Here is a 19665-nt window from a genome sequence, read left to right on the forward strand (position 1 = left end):
AAAACAATTGGAAAGACAACAAATACATGGAGATTAAACAACATGCTACTAAAGAATGAATTGGTCAACCAGGAAATCAAAGAAGAAATAAAAAAATATATGGAAGCAAATGAAGATGAAAACACGTTGGTCTAAAACTTTTGTGATGCAGCAAAAGTGGTTCTAAGAGGGAAGTATGTAGCAATACAGGTCTACCTCAAGAAGCAAGAAAAATCTCAAATAAACAACCTAACCTTACACTCAAAGGACCTAGAAAAAGAACAATAAATGAAGCCTAAAGCCAGCATAAGAAGGGAAATAAGATTAGAGAAAAGATAAATGGTATAGAAACTAAAACAAAATAAATAATAAAACAGGTTCATGAAACCAGGAGCTGACTCTTTGAAAGAATTAACAAAATTGATAAACCCCTGGCCAGAATTATCAAAAAGAAAAGAGAAAGGACCCAAATAAATAAAATCACAAATGAGAGAGGAAAGATAACAACCAACACCACAGAAATACAAACAGTACTATAAGAGAACATGAAAAATTATGTCAAAAATCTGGATAATCTGGAAAAAAATGCATAAATTCTTAGAAACATAAAAACTACCAAAACTGAAACAAGAAGAAATAGAAAACTTGAACAGACCAATAACCATCAAAGAAAATAAATCAGTAATCAAAAACTCCCAACAAACAAAAAGTCCAGTGCCAGATGACTTTACAGATGAATTCTACTAAACATTTAAGGAAGACTTAATACCTATTCTTCTCAAACCATTCCAAAAAATAAAAAAGGAAAGAAAACTTCCAAATTCATCCTATGAGGCCAGCATTATCCTCTTACCAAAACCAGATAAAGATTCCACTAAAAAAGAGAACTACAGGCCAATATCCCTAATGAACATGGATGCAAAAATTCTCAATAAAATCCTAGTAAATTGAATCCAACAATACATTAAAAGAAATATTCACCATGATCAAGTGGGATATATTCCTGGGCTGCAAGGGTGATTCAATACTTACAAATCAATCAATGTGATACACCATATTAATAAAAGAAAAGATAAAAACCATATGATCATTTCAATAGACCCAGAAAAAACATCTGACAAAATACAGCATCTATTCGTGATAAAAAACCATCAACAAAATAGGTTGAGGGGGAACATACATCAACATAATAAAGGTCATATATGAAAAGCTAACATCATCCTCAAAGAGGAAAAACTCTCAATTTTTCCTCTATGGTCAAGAACATGTCCACTCTCACTGCAGTTAATTAACATAGTACTGGAAATCCTAGCCACAGCAAGTAGACACCAAAAAGAAATAAAAGGCATCTAAATCAGCAAGGAAAAAAGTAAAATGTTCACTATTTACAGACAACATGATACTCTATATAGAAAACCTGAAATACTCCACCAAAACATTGCTAGAACTGATACACAAATTCAGTAAAGTCATGGGACACAAAATCAACATACAGAAATCTGTTGCATTTCTTTTTTTTTAAAGTTTTTATGTATTTATTTTGAGAGAGAGAGAGAGAGAGAAAGAGCACCAGGGAGGGACAGAAAGGAGGGAGAGAGAATTCCAAGCAGTCTCTGCACGGTCAGCGTGAAGCCCAACATGGGGCTCAAACCCATGAACTGTGAGATCATGATCTGAACTGAAATCAAGAGTTGGACGCTTAAACAACTGAGCCACCCAGGTGCCCCTGTTAAATTTCTTTAAACCAATAATGAAGCAGCAGAAAGGGAAACTAAGGAATCAATCCCATTTACAATTGCACCCAAAACCATAAGATACAGAGGAATAATCCTGACCAAAAAGGTGAAAAACCTGTACTCTGAAAACTATAGAACACTGATGAAAGAAACTGAAGATGACATCAAGAAATAGAAAGACATTCCATGCTCATGAGTTGGAAGAACAAATACTGTTGAAATGTCTATACTACCCAAAGCAATCTGCACATTTACTGCATTCCCTATCAAAATACTAACAGCATTTTTTCACAAGAACTAGAACAAACAATCCTAAAATTTGTATGGAACCACAAAAGGCCCTGAAGAGCCAAAGCAACCTTGAAAAAGCAAAGCTAGAGGCATCATAGTTCCAGACTTAAGGAACATTACAAGGCTGTAGTAATCAAAACAGTATGGTACTAACACAAAAATAGACACACAGATCAGTGGGACAGAACAGAAAACCCAGAATGAACTACATAGTCAATTAACCATCAACAAAGCAGGAAAAAATATCCAATGGGAAAAAGACAGTCTCTTCAACAAATGGTGTTAGGAAAACTGGACAGTTACTTGCAAAGGAATGAAACTAGACCATTTTCTTACACCAAACACAAAAATAAATTCAAAATGTATTAAAGGCCTAAATGTGAGACCCGAAATCATCAAAATCCTAGAGGAGAACACAGACAGTAACCTCTTTGGCATCAGCCATAGCAACTTCTTTCTAGATCTGTCTCCTGAGGCAAGGGAAACAAAAACAAGAATAAACTATTGGGACTTCATCAAAATAAAAAGTTTCTGCACAGCAAGGAAACAATCAACAAAACTAAAAGGCAACCTATGGAATAGAAGATATTTGCAGATGACATATCTGATAAAGAGTTAATATCAAATATGTATAAAGAAGTTTTATAACTCAACACCCAAAAAAACAATCTAATTAAAAATGGGGAGAAGACATCAATAGACATTTTTGCAAAAAAGACATCCAGATGGCCAACAAACCCATGAAAACATCCTCAACATCACTCATCGTCAGGCAAGTACAAATCAAAACTTCAATGAGACATCACCTCACACCTGTCAGAATGGCTAAAATCAACAACACAGGAAACAGTATGTCATGGTGATGATGTGGAGAAAGGAGAGCCCTCTTGCACTGTTGGTGGGAATATAAATTGGTGCAGCCACTGCAAAAAACAGTATGGAGGTTCTTCAAAAAGTTAATAATAGAGCTACCCTATGATCCAGCAATTGCACTACTAGGTATTTACCCAAGGAATCCAAAAATACTAATTCAAGGGGACGCATGCACCCTGATATTTATAGCATTATCTACAATAGCCAAATTATGGAAACACCCAAGTATCCATCAACTGATGAATGGATAAAGAAGACGTGGTGTGGGTGTGGGTGTATGTACATATATATATATATATATATATATATATATATATATATATAGTATATATAGTAGAGTGTGTGTGTGTATATATATATGTGTGTATATATATAGTAGAGAATATTATCTAAGCAAAATTAAGTCAGAGAAAGACAAATACCATTATGATTGCACTCATATGTGTAATTTAAGAAAAAAAACAGAGATAAGGGGAAAAAAGAGAGATGGGCAAACCAAGAAACAGACTCTTAACTACAGAGGGGAGGTGGGCAGGGGGATGGGTGAAATATGTGGTGGGGATTAAGGAGTGCACTCGTTGTGATGAACACAGAGTAATATATGGAATGGTTGAATCACTATATTGTACATCTAAAACTAATTATCACTCTGTATTGTTAATTAACTGGAATTTAAATTCAAACTTAAAAAAAAATAACTAAAATCTCTAATTTTCTTCACCACTCAGACCTGCTCCTATAAATAGCTTCCAAAGGCCAAAGTAAGAGAATGCCTAATCCTGCCCAGCACTGTACCCTGAACAGGTGAATTGTGTAAAGGTTTGCTGTGAGGTATTCTGACCTTCCCCTCTCTATGAGGATACAGCAACTCACCATCCCCACCTACCTCCCTGGAAACCAAACAGCTAATGTCCACTTTGCTGCTGATGAAAGGGATCACTTGTTGTTTGTTAATTGTGGGAAGCAGAGAAGGAGGCTTACAACCAGTAGCGCCATCACACCTGAAGGGCAGGTGCCACTCACCAGAATCTGATCAGGCACCGCATACTTGGCAATCTTGTTGGCCACTGCTGACCTGACCTCCTTCACCACCAAATCTGGGTCACCTGCATTGTCCTTCAACACAATAAAGGCAAATGCAGCTGGAAGGAAGCAAAGATTTGGGGTGTATTAGACCACAAACCATCTCCTGAGGCAGAGCATTGTATATAGTCACTATAAATCCTAAAGATCTTAAAATCATACACTGATGACCTTGTAGCAGCTGCTTTGTTTCATTGTAGCCCTGAAGATGTGTTTCCATTTCATCCAAAGCAGAAGCAATTCTCACAGCTCCTTTGAACATCCCAGTGAAGCCAACACGTAGTTGAGAGCTCTCTGGGGCTCTGGTGTTGATTGGCTGGGGGTGTGACCTTGGAGGCATAACTTAACCCCCTCCCACTGTCCTTGCACCTGTGAAGTAGACCATAATGTGGGCTGACAGGAGAATACTATCCACTCCTGTGAGATGGCACATGGGAACACAGCACATGGCACTAATCTTGTGGGTACATGTATAGCATGGTGGGAACTAGCCACAGTAGCTATTAAAATGTAAATGAAGTTAAGGTTAAGATGTAGTTCCTTGGTCGCATGATCCACTTATAGCTATGGCTACTCTCCTGGACAGCACAGATGAAAAGCAAGCTCCATCTTGGCAGGAAGTTCTGTTGGGCAATGCTGACTAACCAATATTTTAACATAAACACTAAGTTTTGTCTGTCAGTATCCTGCCAGGTTCCAGAAAGGATTAACAGTGGTTCCCACAGGTCTCTACATTTCTTGTGAATCCACCTGGGATAATCTTGCATATGTGGTACCCAGGGATCCAATTCTATTGTTTCTCTACGTGAGCAATCCCACAACCAGTGGGGACAGTCTCTTTCCCCATGGATCTGCAATGCCCTGTCATACATGGAGTTCCTATATATGTGTAGCCTGTGTATACCTGCACCATTCCACCCATCTTAATTAATTCTCCCCATGGCACATGCCATGGCACAACCTACTTGTAGCTTCTTCATTGATTGTGTTTATTGCATATTGTCCATCTCTCCCCTCTACTCCCTGACCCTCCAGCATGAAAGCTCAATGAAGCAGGGACTTATGTCCCTTGCCAGGTCTGGGTCCTAATCAGACAAGACCCAGGGCCTCCCCTCGATTAGATCAAGTGCACAGGGAGTAGGGACAAACAGGTACCCAACAGCTTTTGCTGTTGTGTATTACAAATAGATGGCTGTTCAAATTTGTTAGAAATCAGAAAAATGTGTATCACCATACCCATAATACACACGTCTTCCCCAGTACTAAAGTCCTGGTGATCCCAAAGTTATTTGTGTGCATCTGCTGATGGGATTATGAGGTGGCCCAAGGCCTCTGAGTGTCACAGGCAAGGACGTGTTTCCATCTCCATCCCCCTCCTATCCCTGCCCCCTCTCCAGTGCTTCCCAGTCTCCTGCTAAGGAAGGGCGGGGGGGGGGGGGGGGGGGCAACCTCATGAACACATGCTTCTCACGGCAACTGAAAATGCTTTTTTTAAAGGAACTTCAATAAATGTTAAATTTTACAATGAGTTGATTTAGATAAGGTGTTTGCGTAAATAATGGAATAGTGGCACATAAACATGGCAGGAAGGCAGGTAACAATGGGACATGCTGCGACAGGGGCTGTCCCTGACACCAAGAGGGAGAGTGTCCAATCCCAGGCTGCTTGGCCAGGCAGTGGAGGATGGTTTGCCCAGCAGGGCAGTGTAGGGTCAAAAGTGTCCAGCTAATGCCAACCCAAGTGAGTGTGGCCACTGTGCACCACGCACTATGATAACTCAAGTGATCCTGCCACTTCCCACACCCACCTGCTTAGAATCTGGCAGACTTTGGAACAATGTGTGTCTTCAGTAAGACCACCCTGACCATCATTTAGCACTCCCCTGGCATGTCACCTGCATGGGAACCACAGGTCAAATTCCTCCAGAACAAGTCCCAGAGCAGCAGAAGAGTCCACTCCAGGGCACACTCCTGTCTGCCAGCTCCTATGTGGCTGCAGAGCTGGCACCAGGCGCTGTAACCCAGCATGTGCAAGGAGACGCTCTGAGCACGATAGGACATTTCATGTGAACCGTCGGCAACTGGGCCACCACGGCCACACAGACAGAGGATGAAACTCCCAAGCTCAGTAGAGGCCAAATAGACTCCCAAGCTCAGTAGAGGCCAAATAGGTCCTGGCTGCTTGTGGATGTGTGTCCTCAAAGGATGGCAGAATTAGGACATTTCAGAAATCTGACCCTCACCTAACATGCATGCCATCAAGTCTATTCACCCAAAATCCACGTAAGACAGAAGGAAGCAACAGCTTGACCTATAAAAATCCCCTGCCACCCACCTTCCAGATTCTGCTCCTTTTACAAAGTGCCCACAATGGGCGTAAGACCAGGAATGAGGAGCTCCTTTTGTGGGCACTCACCTTCCCCTTTGATGTCATGGGGGTAGCCAATGACAGCAGTCTCTGCCACGGCGGGGTGGCTAGCCTGTGCAGAACACAACAAGACAAAACATGCAAGAGGTGAACCGCCTGAGTCAGCACGCAAGTAAATCTGAGGCCTCAAAGAGGCATCCTACCCAAGGAGGCTGGGCCATTCTCACCATCGAGTCCTCGATCTCAGCAGTCCCCAGCCTGTGGCCGCTGATGTTGATGACGTCATCCATCCGCCCTGTGATCTGGTAGTAGCCGCCCTCGGTCCGGTAAGCCCCATCTCCAGTGAAGTAGTAGCCTGCACCACAATGGGAGAATTCAGCACCAATACCTCTGAACCAGGACCCAGCAGGGCTCCCGTCCCTCCAGGAAGGATACAGTAGTACCCACACCCCAACTCTCTCTATGGAAGAAAGCCCTGAAGCCCCAGCTCTGCTGACCTCCTGCCTGTTTGTACTCCTGGCAACCCCTTGTGGAGACACTTCTCTAGATAGTGCCATCTGGCTATGTGCTAGAGAGAGGGCAGTGGCTCTGAGTCAGAATTCTGACCATGTCATAACCGCAAACGTTGGGGAGCAGAAGATGTACAAGGAGCCCACCCAAGCATCCCCAAAAGTGAGTCTCTTTCACAAGCTTGTGACTGAAGATGATGGGTTCCCACAGGCACACTGTGTATATAATCTTCCAACCCAACAACACAAAGCAAAGCAGGAAAAAAACAAAAAGTAAACCGGAAGAAAACTCACAGCCATCATGACAGTTTTCCAAAGTTGTTTCTTCATCCTTCTCTCTTAGTAGCCTAAGGCATGCACACCACAGGCCAGGCACTTTGGGCTCTGCATGCAGCCCCACTTAACCCCCAAGAATTCTTACCAGTCCAGAGACCAGGGGACTTAGGGAGGTGAAGTGGATGGGGGGAGGATTCCAACTCCAAAGTATCACTGCTCTACACTCAGTCATCATTTCCTTAAAAATGTTTTCTGAGCTTATGATTCCCAGTGTGTGCAAAAATGCATGACATGATCCACTTTAGCCAGCTTACCTGGGTAAGGCTTGAAGTAGGCCTCCATGAATCTCTGGTGGTCTCCATAGATGGTCCTGGCCATGCCCGGCCAGGCCTGGGACAGGCACAGAGCCCCAGAGACATCACCGCCCTCCACAACGTTCCCCTACAGACCCAGAGACACACATGTGAGAGAACTGGCAGATTCTGCTTCAGAAGCAAAAAACTAACATTCTTCTGAAAAATGATAGAGGGAAGTGCCAGAAAAATGCATGAAAACAGAAACATGAAAAATGACAAGGAGGCCCCAAGAGGAACTGCCTTTCTCCTCCGTAAGGAAGCAGCATGGAGAGGGCTTCCCAGAAAACCTAGGGCTCACCCCATGTGGCAGTTTCAACTGTGTCCTTGAATGCTTGCCCTCCACCACCTAAAAGAGCCTGGCACATGTGACGTGGGACAGTGAGCAGAGGAGGCCATGAAGGCAGACAGGAGTGTCAGGAGCTTGGCAGGGCACCCGTGAAGGAAGGAGATGCCTCTGCAAGGCCCTTACCTTCTCATCCATGAGAATTGGGACAATGCCATAAAAGGGTCTCATAGCCATGCCAGGGAGGATTTCTGCTCCTTCTTCCGAGGGGCGTGGGGCGATGCAGATGCCACCCGTTTCTGCAGGGAGAATGGGGAAGAAATGCAGGATGGGCCTAGCAGCTAGTGGAATGTTTATCGAGACACTGCCATGAAAGTGTCCATTGCAGACACACAAGTGCTCTCCCAGGGTGGGAGATGGGTGCTTGCCCCTGTCTGCTCAAGGAAATGACACAGTGATCCCAGTGACACAAAGACCTCTTTCTGAGGCAAGCCCAGACTTGGGTTCTGGTCCTCTCATCTGCAGAAACGAGATGGGGACCCAAGGAAGAGAGGTCAGTCCAGCTATGGCTCTCCACAGGGATAGGGGCTTCCTCCCTTCATCCATGGCTCTGTGGGAAGGGGAAGAACCCACCTACTTGCACAGGAAGATGGAGGAAAAGAACTGCTTCTGGGCCAGTGCCCCATCCCCCACACCAAACAATGAAAAGTGATGCTCACCGTTCTGTTCTCACATCTCTGGCACTTCCCTCTATCAGCCTGCATGGAAATGCCTCACAAGACTCAGCTGTAGGGAGTCTCTGTCCTGAGCCTTCCCAGATGGAGGAGAACAGAGCTATTTGCAATACCTCACATTCTGGCTTCTTGAAGAATGAGACCACAGTTCGCTACATTTATTACATCAGTGGTGATCTCTTACTCTGAACAATACTCCAGAGCAGAGAGGACAAAGAAAAACAAAATGACACAGAAAAAAATGTGTTTCCCACTAAAATCTAAATTTAGACCCTGGTCCCTTACAGCAGGGTCCATCTGCATCAGATGTATTTGTGTTGGACACATGGACCCTACAGGGAAAATGAACATTTAGCTAAGCACCTACTACCTGTCAGCAGTAGGCAACGTGCAGCACTTCTATCATCTCTTTCCATCCTCACTGGGGCCTGTAGTGGAGTGCCCCCATTTCACCAATGAGGAACCCAAGGCCCAGAGAAGTCATTACACATCTTACAGCTGCAAAAGGGCAGCCACACACTGTCTCTCACTCTAGACATCAGATTTTTCAACCACCACATATGCTGAGGGGCTGAAGCATTAGTGGTGTTGGATGGCATTCACAGAGCCTCACTCACACTTGACCCTCCAAGACTCAGGCTCAGCCACATGTTCTCATATGCTGTCACATGCAGTGAGTGAGCCCTGCATCAGGTCCCCTTCTCCTCAGGGGCATTCTCACCTGTTTGCCACCAGGTGTCCACCAGCGTGCATCTGCAGTCCCCCACCACCTTGTGGAGCCACTCCCAGGCCTCATAGTTGATTGGTTCTCCCACTGAAACCACACACAAAAGGAAAAAAATGATATAATACACCTCAACAAAACTGAAAATAAAAAGGATAGGTTTTTATAGGGGAAACTGTTCTATAATTTTTCTGAAGGACATAAAATTTGAAAAAGCAGTGAGATTCAGCATATTTATGGCCATCAAAAAAATACAAATTACAACAAGATATTTTAGCCATCATGTAAAAAATTTTTAAGTTGGATAAAATGTGGGGGAACCAATAGCACATACACTATAGGAGTGTAATTTGGTATGGAATTGGGGAACAACTTGGGTGGTTCTCTTAATATTTAAAAGTGGAGGGGCACCTGGGTGGCTCAGTTAACTGACTGGCTTTGGCTTAGGTCATGGTCTTGTCATTCGTGAGTTCGAGCCCCACATCAGGCTTTCTGCTGTCAGCGCGGAGACTGCTTTGGATCTTCTGTCCCTCTCTGTCTCTGCCCCTCCCCCACTAGCATGAGTGCGCGCACTCTCTCACTCTCTCAAAAATAAATAATAAACATATTTTTAAAAATTGAAAAAATAAACATGCATAAACCTGATACAACTACTTAGGAAACTGTGGTAGAATCCACTAAAGCTAAACACGTATATACACACACATGCTACACACACACACACATACACACACACACACACACACACACAAATGTGCTTGCATCCTATGACTCTATAGCCTGACTTCTACAGCAATGTCTAGCTGCTGACCTCAATGTTTGTGTACCCCCAATATTTCATATGTTGAAATCTTAACCCCTAAAGATGATAGTATTAGGAGATAAGGCCTTTGGGAGGTAATGAAGCCCTCAGGAATCGGATTAGTGCCCTTGTAAAACAGACCACCCAGCTCCCCCCTCCCTTGGACCATATGAGGACACAGGGAGAAGGCACCATCTATGAACCAGTAAGAGGGCCCTCACCAGAAGACAATCGTGCTAGCACCTTGATTGTGAACTTCCCAGACTCCACAACTGTGAGAAATAAATCCCTGTTGTTTATAGTCATTGGTGTTTTGTTATAGCAGCCCAAATGACTAAGCTACCACCCTAATGAGATGCCCATACAAGGCTGGCACTCAGTCAGAACTTGCCAGATTAAACATACCGCTGCTAAAATAGTGAAATCCTCTCATGCTGGCTGTCTCTTGCTCAGGACCACTCACGTGCAGCAAGTAACCAAGGCCTGACCTGGCCAGGGCCTCCCATGCTGGTCACACAGGTGCTGGATGTTGTGTGTTTTGCCCCTGCACTCACCCACACCCACAGGGAGGCCAGAGGATACCATGCAGCACTGGCCCATACACTGAGGAACAGCAAGAGACAGAATATGCAAACACTGGGGCATGACTACTGGACCACACCCAAGGTAGCCCCCACAGGAGGGTAAAATCAAGTTCTCAAAACATAGAACAGAGCCATATGGAAAACTGCATGTTGCTGAGTTACAATAAACATAGGATAATAGCACAGTTTGATCTTGTTCAGGGAAAGAAGACATTTCAGAACCGAGCTATGTCTTTCACAGTAATATAACTATGAAGAAGGCATCAGAAGGTGCATAGGCAATGGAGTTGCCTGGAGCAGCGCCATGGAGGACATCAGCTTTCATTACCATGTTCCAATTTTTTTTTTTTCCCAGCAAGAGTATAACTATGTGTCACTTGTGAAGCTGAAAGTTAAAAAAAAAAAATTAATGCAAATCTTGGGGTTAAAGTCCTAAGTAAACTAGATTCTGCTGACCAGTCAGATTAAATGAAGTCAATGCACCCAAAGCCTGTGCTGTGGGGGCTAATCCAGCCACACGGAAGCAGCCTGAACTGTGGAACCACAGTGGAGATCAGCACCGCACTGGCTCTGGTCAAGGCATGAAGCTTCCTGGTCCATGGTGCTACTCTCTTTTGCCGGTGTGAGAAGATGCCAAGTGCTGTTTACCTGCCTGCCAGCACTGCTTATTGATAACCGGGTCCCAGGGAAACCCCTGCAGGGCTCCACTGGTGGTGCTCATTACATGGCAGGAATGTGCCCATGAGACCAGCAAAATACACAGAGCCTGGCCAATCCTCTGTGTGTGCTCCCTGGTACAGAGTTGTTCTGGGCCTGATCCAAGAGAGGAAGTGGAGAGAGGACTACAGAAGCCTGTCTGGCCTAGAGGATGCCTGGCTGAGGCAGCTTTTGGATGGGACGTGCACCCCCACTCTAATGCAGCTACTGAGCATCTCCTTCTGAAATGCTCAGAGCAAATGACTTATCACTGGGGGTCCTAGTGAGTCTTCCTTAGCAGTTGAATCCCATGAGTGCATCTAGAAAATCAAACCTCCCTTCATCACTAACCTAACTCCTGGTCCCACTCAGATGGCCTACAAATGGCACCTGGAGGATCTGAGTGAGTTTCTGTGGCCCTCTCGCCTTCAGTCCCTAAGTACTGCCCAGCCCAAAGTGCAGGGGCACGTCATAGCCCTTGTGATGTGGAGGGCAGGTCTTCTGCATCCACACAGCCCCCAGTCAATACACACAGGACTCACACTCCAAAGCCTAAACATGCCAAGAGAGGCATCTCAGACTCACCACCATCTAGAAAGGAGCCCAAAACACTTTCTGCTGACCCCACCTGGAAAATTCAAAGTACTTGGTCATCCAGACACCAACTGACCCTAATCACAAGGGAGGCTCTGAATAGAAGGGAGCTAGGCACATGAAAACAGGTCTCCCAGGCAAGGATCCAGGCCATCCTGGGTGGGAAGCAGCATTGCTGGGTAGCAACTGCCCTGGAGATGCCAGCATCTGGGTGTTGAGCCCTCAGCACAAATCTGAGCCTTCTGTTTCTGGCCCTGCAACTCAGCTTCACAAAGAGCAGTCAACCCTCACTGACCTGCTGTGTTTCCCTGTGTGTGGGCATTGGGATGCTGAGGATACTGATGGGTGTGACTTTTGGGAGCTCACTGCCCAGGGAAACAGTCAGCATGAGAACAGATATCCAAGTACAGAATATGGATTTGTCTGAGAAAAGAGAGCCCGAGGTCCAGAGCAGCCAGGGAACTCCACAGGGAGAAGGTGCACAGAGACGGACCTTGAGAGAAGGTTGGAACCCACACAGATGGAGAGGAGCACTATGGCATTTCAGGCAAGGGGAGTAGTATGAACCAGGGCCCTGAGACCTATAACAGCGCTACACACCTGTGCCACTGATGAGTGACATGCACATGCTGTCCTGAGCTCCCTTCCCCGTGGACACATTTGGCAGCAAGACACCCCCCTTGTGGTATCTGCCCTACATGCCTCCTCTGTGAAAAACCAAGAAGATCCAAGTATTCACCCAAGGAGCACAGAGGACCTCCCTGCCCTTGTTTTGCCTATTCACAACATGTGTAGGGGCAGAAATGAAATAAATCAGGAACAAGGAGAGAGAACGGGCATGGGTACCTTCCACCCCACTGGTATCATCTGAACTAACCCCACATCACCTTTCTCAGATGTTTCCATGTGACTTGGTGACATATATAAAAATTATAAATGGAGATAACCTTTGATCTCATAACTCCTTGCCTTGGAAATATCTACAGCAAGAACAGCACACAAGCACAGAATGATGTTTATTATAGTCCTTGGGACTATCCAGCAATAAGCAACAGAGGAACACCTTAGTGACCCAGTCAGCTCCTGCACTGCAGTCCCATGTGACCACTGAAGGAGGGCTTGGGCCACCTTACCAGGTTGGGAATTTTTCATAATGAAGATGAAGCACAGAACTCAGGCACAGAAACATCTGGAATATTGTGCTCCAGACTGTTTGTTATCACCTGGGGGCTCCAGGAAGCTGCTTATGGGCAGGGACATCTGCTTTCTATTCAGTATGGCACTGTTTGAATTCACCACAGCCATAGCCACACAGCTTTCATAATTAAAACCATCCTGAAGCCTGCACTGGCTCTGCCACATGGCACACACACCTCTCCAGCAGCACAGCAGGCCACTCACCTGACCCCAGAGTCCGCAAGGAGGAGCGGTCGTACTTCTTCACCCAGGAGTCGCCATATTTCAACAATAGCCGGACAGCCGTCGGGGCCCCATAGAACTGATTGATCTTTAACCTCTGCACTGTCTCCCAATATCGACCTACAAAAAGGCCCAAGTTCACCATCAGTCTGAGCCCACTAGATAGCATCTATTCTAACTTATTTAGAAATCAGACAACAGTTACTGTGTGCTGGATACATGCAAACCCCTGTGTTAACAGAAAGGAATCCAACACCCATCATTGGGATAGGAAGGGAGCCTTGTGGCAATCATCACCCAGCACACCCCACATCCAGGGCTGGTGCATTTGGAAACAGCCTTCCCCTGGCTCTGGATGGCTGCATCCACGTGGTATATCCCACAAGATACAGCAAAGATTGGTTCAAAGGGATATCACTGTGAATTTAAAAAATAACCCATGTAGCACTAACAAAGAACTTATGTTCACACTTAGATGTCTCTGAGGTTGTGACAGGTGCTTCCCCTGGAATAGCAGTGGCCACAACTGAGTGAGCCCTGGGGAGCAGGGCAATTGTCCAGCACACACACACACACACACACACACACACACACACACACACCTGGTTTCCCACAATCCCCCTCAACTCACCACCATGGCTCTACACACGGAGTGGGCTGAGCTTCGAGGGGTTGAAGTGATGAGCCTGAGATCACACCTAAGGTGTGGCCCTTAATCCCTCACTATGCCCCCTACATAATCTTCCTAGGGTGCATCTAGTCCATCAGGAGGCTGAAGAGGAGCAGGGGAGGTGACAAAGAAGTTCTACACACATCATTATTAGCACTGTGGAATGCTTGGCAGAGCCACCACAATTCAACTGAATTATAACAAATACTTGGGGTTTTGTGCTGCCTGAAAGAGAGATGCCAAGGTGAGCAAGATGTGGGTCCTCAAAGCAATCTCAATTCATGGAGGTGGCTCCAGGACACATACAATGCTCTCTGACAGATGTCCCTGAAGGCACAGGCAGCAGAGCTGGAGAAAACCCCCCCTGTCTGTGGTAACAGGAGGCTGGCAGCTGGCCTGGGTGTTAAGGGCTGGATCTGGTCAGGTGGCTAGAGAGGGGAGAGGGACAGTGCTAAGGGGATGGCCCAAGGCACCCAGTTTGCTAGCAGGACAAGAACTCTGGAGTGGGTTGTCCTGAGACAGCTTCCAGTGACAAATCACACTCCCATCTACTGCTTATCTGATCTTACTGCAGACATGGCCCCTGGCCCCAGCCCACCTGGCAGAGCGAAAGGCCTGGCAGCTATGCCACGTGACCACAAGGACCACAGCCGGGACAGAGTGAGGGAATCTACTCCACCCTCCTGTGAACTTCTCCTCCTTCCTCAAGCTTCCTCCTGGGGACCCTGTTTGGTCCCCAGTCCTCACCAGCATCAGGGTAAACTGGGGTGCTCTCAAAAAGGACAGTGGTCGCTCCATTGCACAGGGGTCCATACACCACATAGCTGTGTCCTGTGATCCAGCCAATGTCGGCCACACAGCCAAAAACATCGCCTGGCCGGTAGTCAAACACAAGCTGCAGAAACAGGAAAAGAGGCTGTTAGGAGCCTGTCACCCCATGCTCCCATAAGTCACTAACAGTGTTCTATAAATGCAAGACACAGCTGCTCCCAGGCCACCAAGAGCAGGAAGAATAAGTGCACCACCAGAGCTCAATGAAGCTACAGCAGTAACAAGACAGAGTTACTGCCACACACAACATGTGGATTCTCACAGATGACAGTGAAAGAAGCCAGACCCCAGGTGTATACTGTATGAGCCCCAACCCAGCAAAGCTGATCTGTATACTGGAGGTCATGCTAGTACTAGCCCTGCTGGGGGGCTGCTTGCCAGCAGCATGTCAGCGCCTCTGGGAGCTGGAGACGCCCCAAGTCCTGAGGCAGGTGGTGGCCAAGTGTGTATCCACAGGTCGAAGCTCATCTAGCCATATGTCCAAAATAAGGGCACCTTTCTGCATTAAGTTATACTCCAATTTCTTAAATCTCAAAAATTGCCAAAAAAACAAAAAAACAAAAACAAAAAAGAAAGCCAAAAAGACCAAGAAATGCCTCAAGCATCATCAGTTTCTGAGAGCCTGAGCAGGGAGACATGCACCTCCTGCATTCTTGCCACAGGGTCCAACCTGAGCCTGACCTACCTCTGGATACAAATGCCCCTTTGCAGGAAACACAGAGATCAGAGGGACAAACCTCTGGGTGTTACAACAAAGTTGAAGGAAACGGAAGGGATAGAAGAGAACCAACAGGTTAAAAAGGCTTAAAAGACATATTAAAAAAAACAAACAGTAAGCTACAGTATCAGGGGATGCATGTTGGGTGACTAAGCAAGAAGAGGGGAAACACGGAGCAGTGACACTATCAAAGTCAGGATATGGGGGAGGGACTGTGGTTGGACAGGCCAGGACGGGCTTCTGTGAGGCTGACAGGACATTTCTCCACTCCTTTTTTTTAAATTAATTTATTTAAATTCAAGTTAGTTAACATACAGTGTAGTATTCGTTTCAGGAGTAGAAACCAGTGATTCTTCACTTATATACAACACCCAGTACCCCAGTGACATTGCACTTCTTTACTGAAGTGGGTTGCCTTATAATAATTCAGTAAGCCACACATGGGATTTGAGTGGTTTTCTGGATTCTATTCTGTATTCTGATCTATTTTGCAATAAAAAGATTTCTTTTAAATCTTTGGGCGAGTGGGTCAGAGTGGCTAAAATGAACAAATCAGGAGACTATAGATGCTGGAGAGGATGTGGAGAAACAGGAACCGTCTTGCACTGTTGATGGGAATGCAAACTGGTGCAGCCGCTCTGGAAAACAGTGTGGAGGTTCCTCAAAAAATTAAAAATAGATCTACCCTATGACGCAGCAATAGCACTGCTAGGAATTTACCCAAGGGATACAGAAGTGCTGATGCATAAGGGCACTTGTACCCCAATGTTTATAACAGCACTTTCAACAATAGCCAAATTATGGAAAGAGCCTAAATGTCCATCAAGTGATGAATGGATAAAGAAATTGTGGTTTATATACACAATGGAATACTACTTGGGCATGAGAAAGAATGAAATCTGGCCTTTTGTAGCAACATGGATAGAACTGGAGAGTGTTATGCTAAGTGAAATAAGTGATACAGAGAAAGACAGATACCATATGTTTTCACTCTTATGTGGATCTTGAGGAACTTAACAGAAGACCATGGGGGAGGGGAAGAAAAAAAAAAAAAAAAAAAGAAGAGGTTAGAGAGGGAGGGAGCCAAAACACAAGAGACTCTTAAAAACTGAGAACAAACTGAAGGTTGATGGGGGGTGGGAGGGAGGGAAGGGTGGGTGATGGGTATTGAGGAGAGCACCTGTTGGGATGAGCACTGGGTGTTGTATGGAAACCAATTTGACAATAAATTTCATATTAAAAAATAAAAATCAATCAATCAATCAATCTTTGGGCAAGTGGACCAGTTTCTTGCTGCCACAGATGAATGTGGAGAATCCCCAGGAGTCTCCAGACAGTATAGTGGTCTGGAGATGGGCAGGGCCCTGTGGAGCTGTGTCCCAAGGCAGGGGGCTGGGGGGATTATTTCAAGGAAGACTGTGGTTTCACAGCACCAGAGCATCAGGACGCCCACACCCAAAGCCCCACAGCACTGGGGACTGAAAGAATGTTTAATACAACTTGGACCAAATTGCCAAGTCTTTCTCTCCCTGCAGTTCTGGGAAGGGTAGCAAGTGCCTGGGGCCAGCCATGCTCCAAAGGGCCTGACCCTACTGTATACCTCCAAAATCTCTTCACACCCTTCAAAGCCAACTGTCCTTATCCCCTAGAGAACCACATGTGTGCATACTTTCATCTATAGTAGGCTCAAAGTTTCTATTCCCAATTCTTAAAAAAAAAAATTCTTATTGAAGAGAAATTCAAAAGATGGTCCCATGCCTACACTCTGACTGCTTTTGCTCATGTAGACTGGGTCCTCCAACAATTTTGGTAATTATTATTACTAAAAACTAATCTCTCTCCATGTTTACAGCTTCCCTAATGTTAACTTCACTGTAAACTTGTGGAAACAATTTGATCTACTCTGTGACTTTCTTGGTATTTGGTTTCATTAGCTATATTTTCCAAAGTATTTTTACTTACATGATGTGTCAATCCTTCAACCTTCCTCCCACCACCGAGAGCTGAAGAGGGGTGGGGTTTTCCAGTTGAGAACACTGAGGTCAAGAAAGGTTCTGTGGCATGCTCAAGGTCACCCAGCAGGCAGAAGACAACTGTTCTAATATGGATTTGAGTTCAGGTACTTGTCTGCTCAGCCTGGTTCGGTACAACATCTGTCTTTCTGCTTTTCAACATCGTTAGTCCTGGGTGTGAGTAGCCGCCAGTGGGACTGGTGCAGCACCACTCAGAGACTGTGTGATGCGCAGTGTGCATGCTTGCTACCTGCCTCCCAGCACCTGCTCCTCCCCATTCATTTCAGGAGATTCACCTCCCACATGACCAAGCCTGACCAATGAGCACATTCCACCCCCATCCCTAGCCACAGTGACTGAGGCAAATGGGGCCCTGACTGCAACCAGGCCAGTGATTTTGCTGGCACTATGAGGCTCTCTCCAGTCCCTGGGAAGGAATGTGGTCAGCACAGAGGAAGGGGGCCAAGGCAGGAGAGATGCCACCACGCGGGACCAAAATCGGAGCCCTTCTTGGATGGGCCTGGGCTTGCTGGTCACCTGGCTACCCAGTTCCCTTTGCAGCTGGCACCAGCAGTGCAGTTGTGCCTTTTGCAACAGACAGGTGCATAAACACTATCTTGAAACCAAATCCTACCTGGGAAAAGTCAACTACTCCCCAAGTAATCAGGGATGACACATTAAAACACAACCCCCACAACCCACCAATATTCAAATCAGTATCGATTTTTTTTCTTAAATGTTTATTTATTTATTTTGAGAGATAGTGAGTGCAAGCAGGGGAGGGGCAGAGAGGGAGAGAGAAAATCCCAAGCCGGCTCCATACTCAGCATAGAGCCAGATACAGGGCTCAACCCCACAAACCATGAGATTATGATCTGAGCTGAAATCAAGAGTCAACACTTAACCAACTGAGCCACCCAGGTGCCCCCAAATCAGAACTGATTTTTTAAATGCACTTATTGGAATAAAAAAAATGACATACCATCTGCTTTATAGGCCCTAAAGGATGGCCCACTGTAATATAATTGCCATATACTAAATTTAAGTTTCCTTACAAAAGTAAATCTTTTTCTAATTTTACTTTTAAAATGTGGCCCCAGGGGCCCCTGGATGGCTCAGTCGGTTAAGTGTGCAACTCTTGATTTTGGCTCAGGTCATGATCTCACAGTTTGTGAGATGGAACCCCATTAGGCTCTGCGCTGTCAGCATGGATTCTCTCTCTCCCTCTCTCTCTGCCCCTCCTCCCCCCAATCTCAAAATAAATAATTTTTTTTAACAAAAAAAGATGTTTTCCTTTCTTTTAACATCACAAGGAAAAAAAAGACCTTTTAAGTAGAAGAGAACATTTTAACATGTTCATCTCTATAACAACTCAGTTGTAAAACATGAGTTTTGACATATTTTTAGGGAGGGAGGGGCCCAGGATGGCCTCAGCACCTGGGCCCCTGAGCATCAGAACACAGCTGTGCCAGTGAACATGTCAGACCTGGGGAGGGCTCAACTCTTACAGAGCAAGCAGACAGCACAGACACAGGTGCAAAGGGGCTAAAGACCTGCAGTGAGTCTCAAATTTTCGATCCAGACTCTCCCAACAAGGACAGAACTCAGTCCCCATGCCTACCACTCGCTATGCCAGTGCTACAACTCACAACGGCCCTGCTCCTGAGCACACAAGAAGAAACATTAACACCTCATGCATTCAGGCACTATGTTACAGCAGGAGTTCTAGCCCTAAATTCAGCCTCTCCTGGCCCCCTGCTCAGAGCCCTGCCCGGGAGGTGGGACACCCCGCACTCTCAACCTTCCCCACCAAGGCCCGTACCCTGTGCGTCACAGCGGCATACAGCAGGTAGCCCGCCTGCGTGTGGACGAGTCCCTTGGGTGTTCCGGTGCTCCCCGAGGTGTAGAGCAGGAAGAGCATGTCCTCACTGCTCATGGTCTCTGGAGCACAAACAGTGTCCTCCTTGGCCATTTCCTAGAAGGGGGAAGACACAAACAGCCCCATCCAAGGCAGTTACGCTCTGCTCCACATTCACCCATCCTAAGGAACACCTCTTGCCCAGCTGCTGCAGGCCTCACCAGACCAGATTCAGTTCACCTGCTCTACTCTGCCCTAGTTCAACTCCAG

General features: G+C 45.8%; 1 protein-coding gene across 6 annotated transcripts in view; it reads right to left on the minus strand.

The window, feature by feature from the left end:
- Nucleotides 1-19665, minus strand: part of ACSS1 (acyl-CoA synthetase short chain family member 1) — a 59704-nt gene that overhangs the window by 3653 nt on the left and 36386 nt on the right. For 2 of the 6 annotated variants that reach the window (XM_023251525.2, XM_003983846.6), the window contains exons 5-13: nucleotides 19360-19512; nucleotides 14724-14871; nucleotides 13289-13426; nucleotides 9209-9301; nucleotides 7940-8052; nucleotides 7429-7555; nucleotides 6557-6684; nucleotides 6378-6441; nucleotides 3903-4021 (exon numbers count right to left, since the gene is read on the minus strand). In XM_023251525.2, coding sequence (XP_023107293.1) covers nucleotides 3903-4021; nucleotides 6378-6441; nucleotides 6557-6684; nucleotides 7429-7555; nucleotides 7940-8052; nucleotides 9209-9301; nucleotides 13289-13426; nucleotides 14724-14871; nucleotides 19360-19512 — 1083 coding nt within the window. Of the gene's footprint in view, nucleotides 1-3902; nucleotides 4022-4088; nucleotides 4332-6377; nucleotides 6442-6556; nucleotides 6685-7428; nucleotides 7556-7939; nucleotides 8053-9208; nucleotides 9302-13288; nucleotides 13427-14723; nucleotides 14872-19359; nucleotides 19513-19665 lie in introns of those variants that run through there. The other 4 variants (XM_045053952.1, XM_045053950.1, XM_045053951.1 and 1 more) reach the window with 4 other exon arrangements.

This window comes from Felis catus, chromosome A3, assembly GCF_018350175.1.
Source record: "Felis catus isolate Fca126 chromosome A3, F.catus_Fca126_mat1.0, whole genome shotgun sequence".
Taxonomy (NCBI): domain Eukaryota; kingdom Metazoa; phylum Chordata; class Mammalia; order Carnivora; family Felidae; genus Felis; species Felis catus.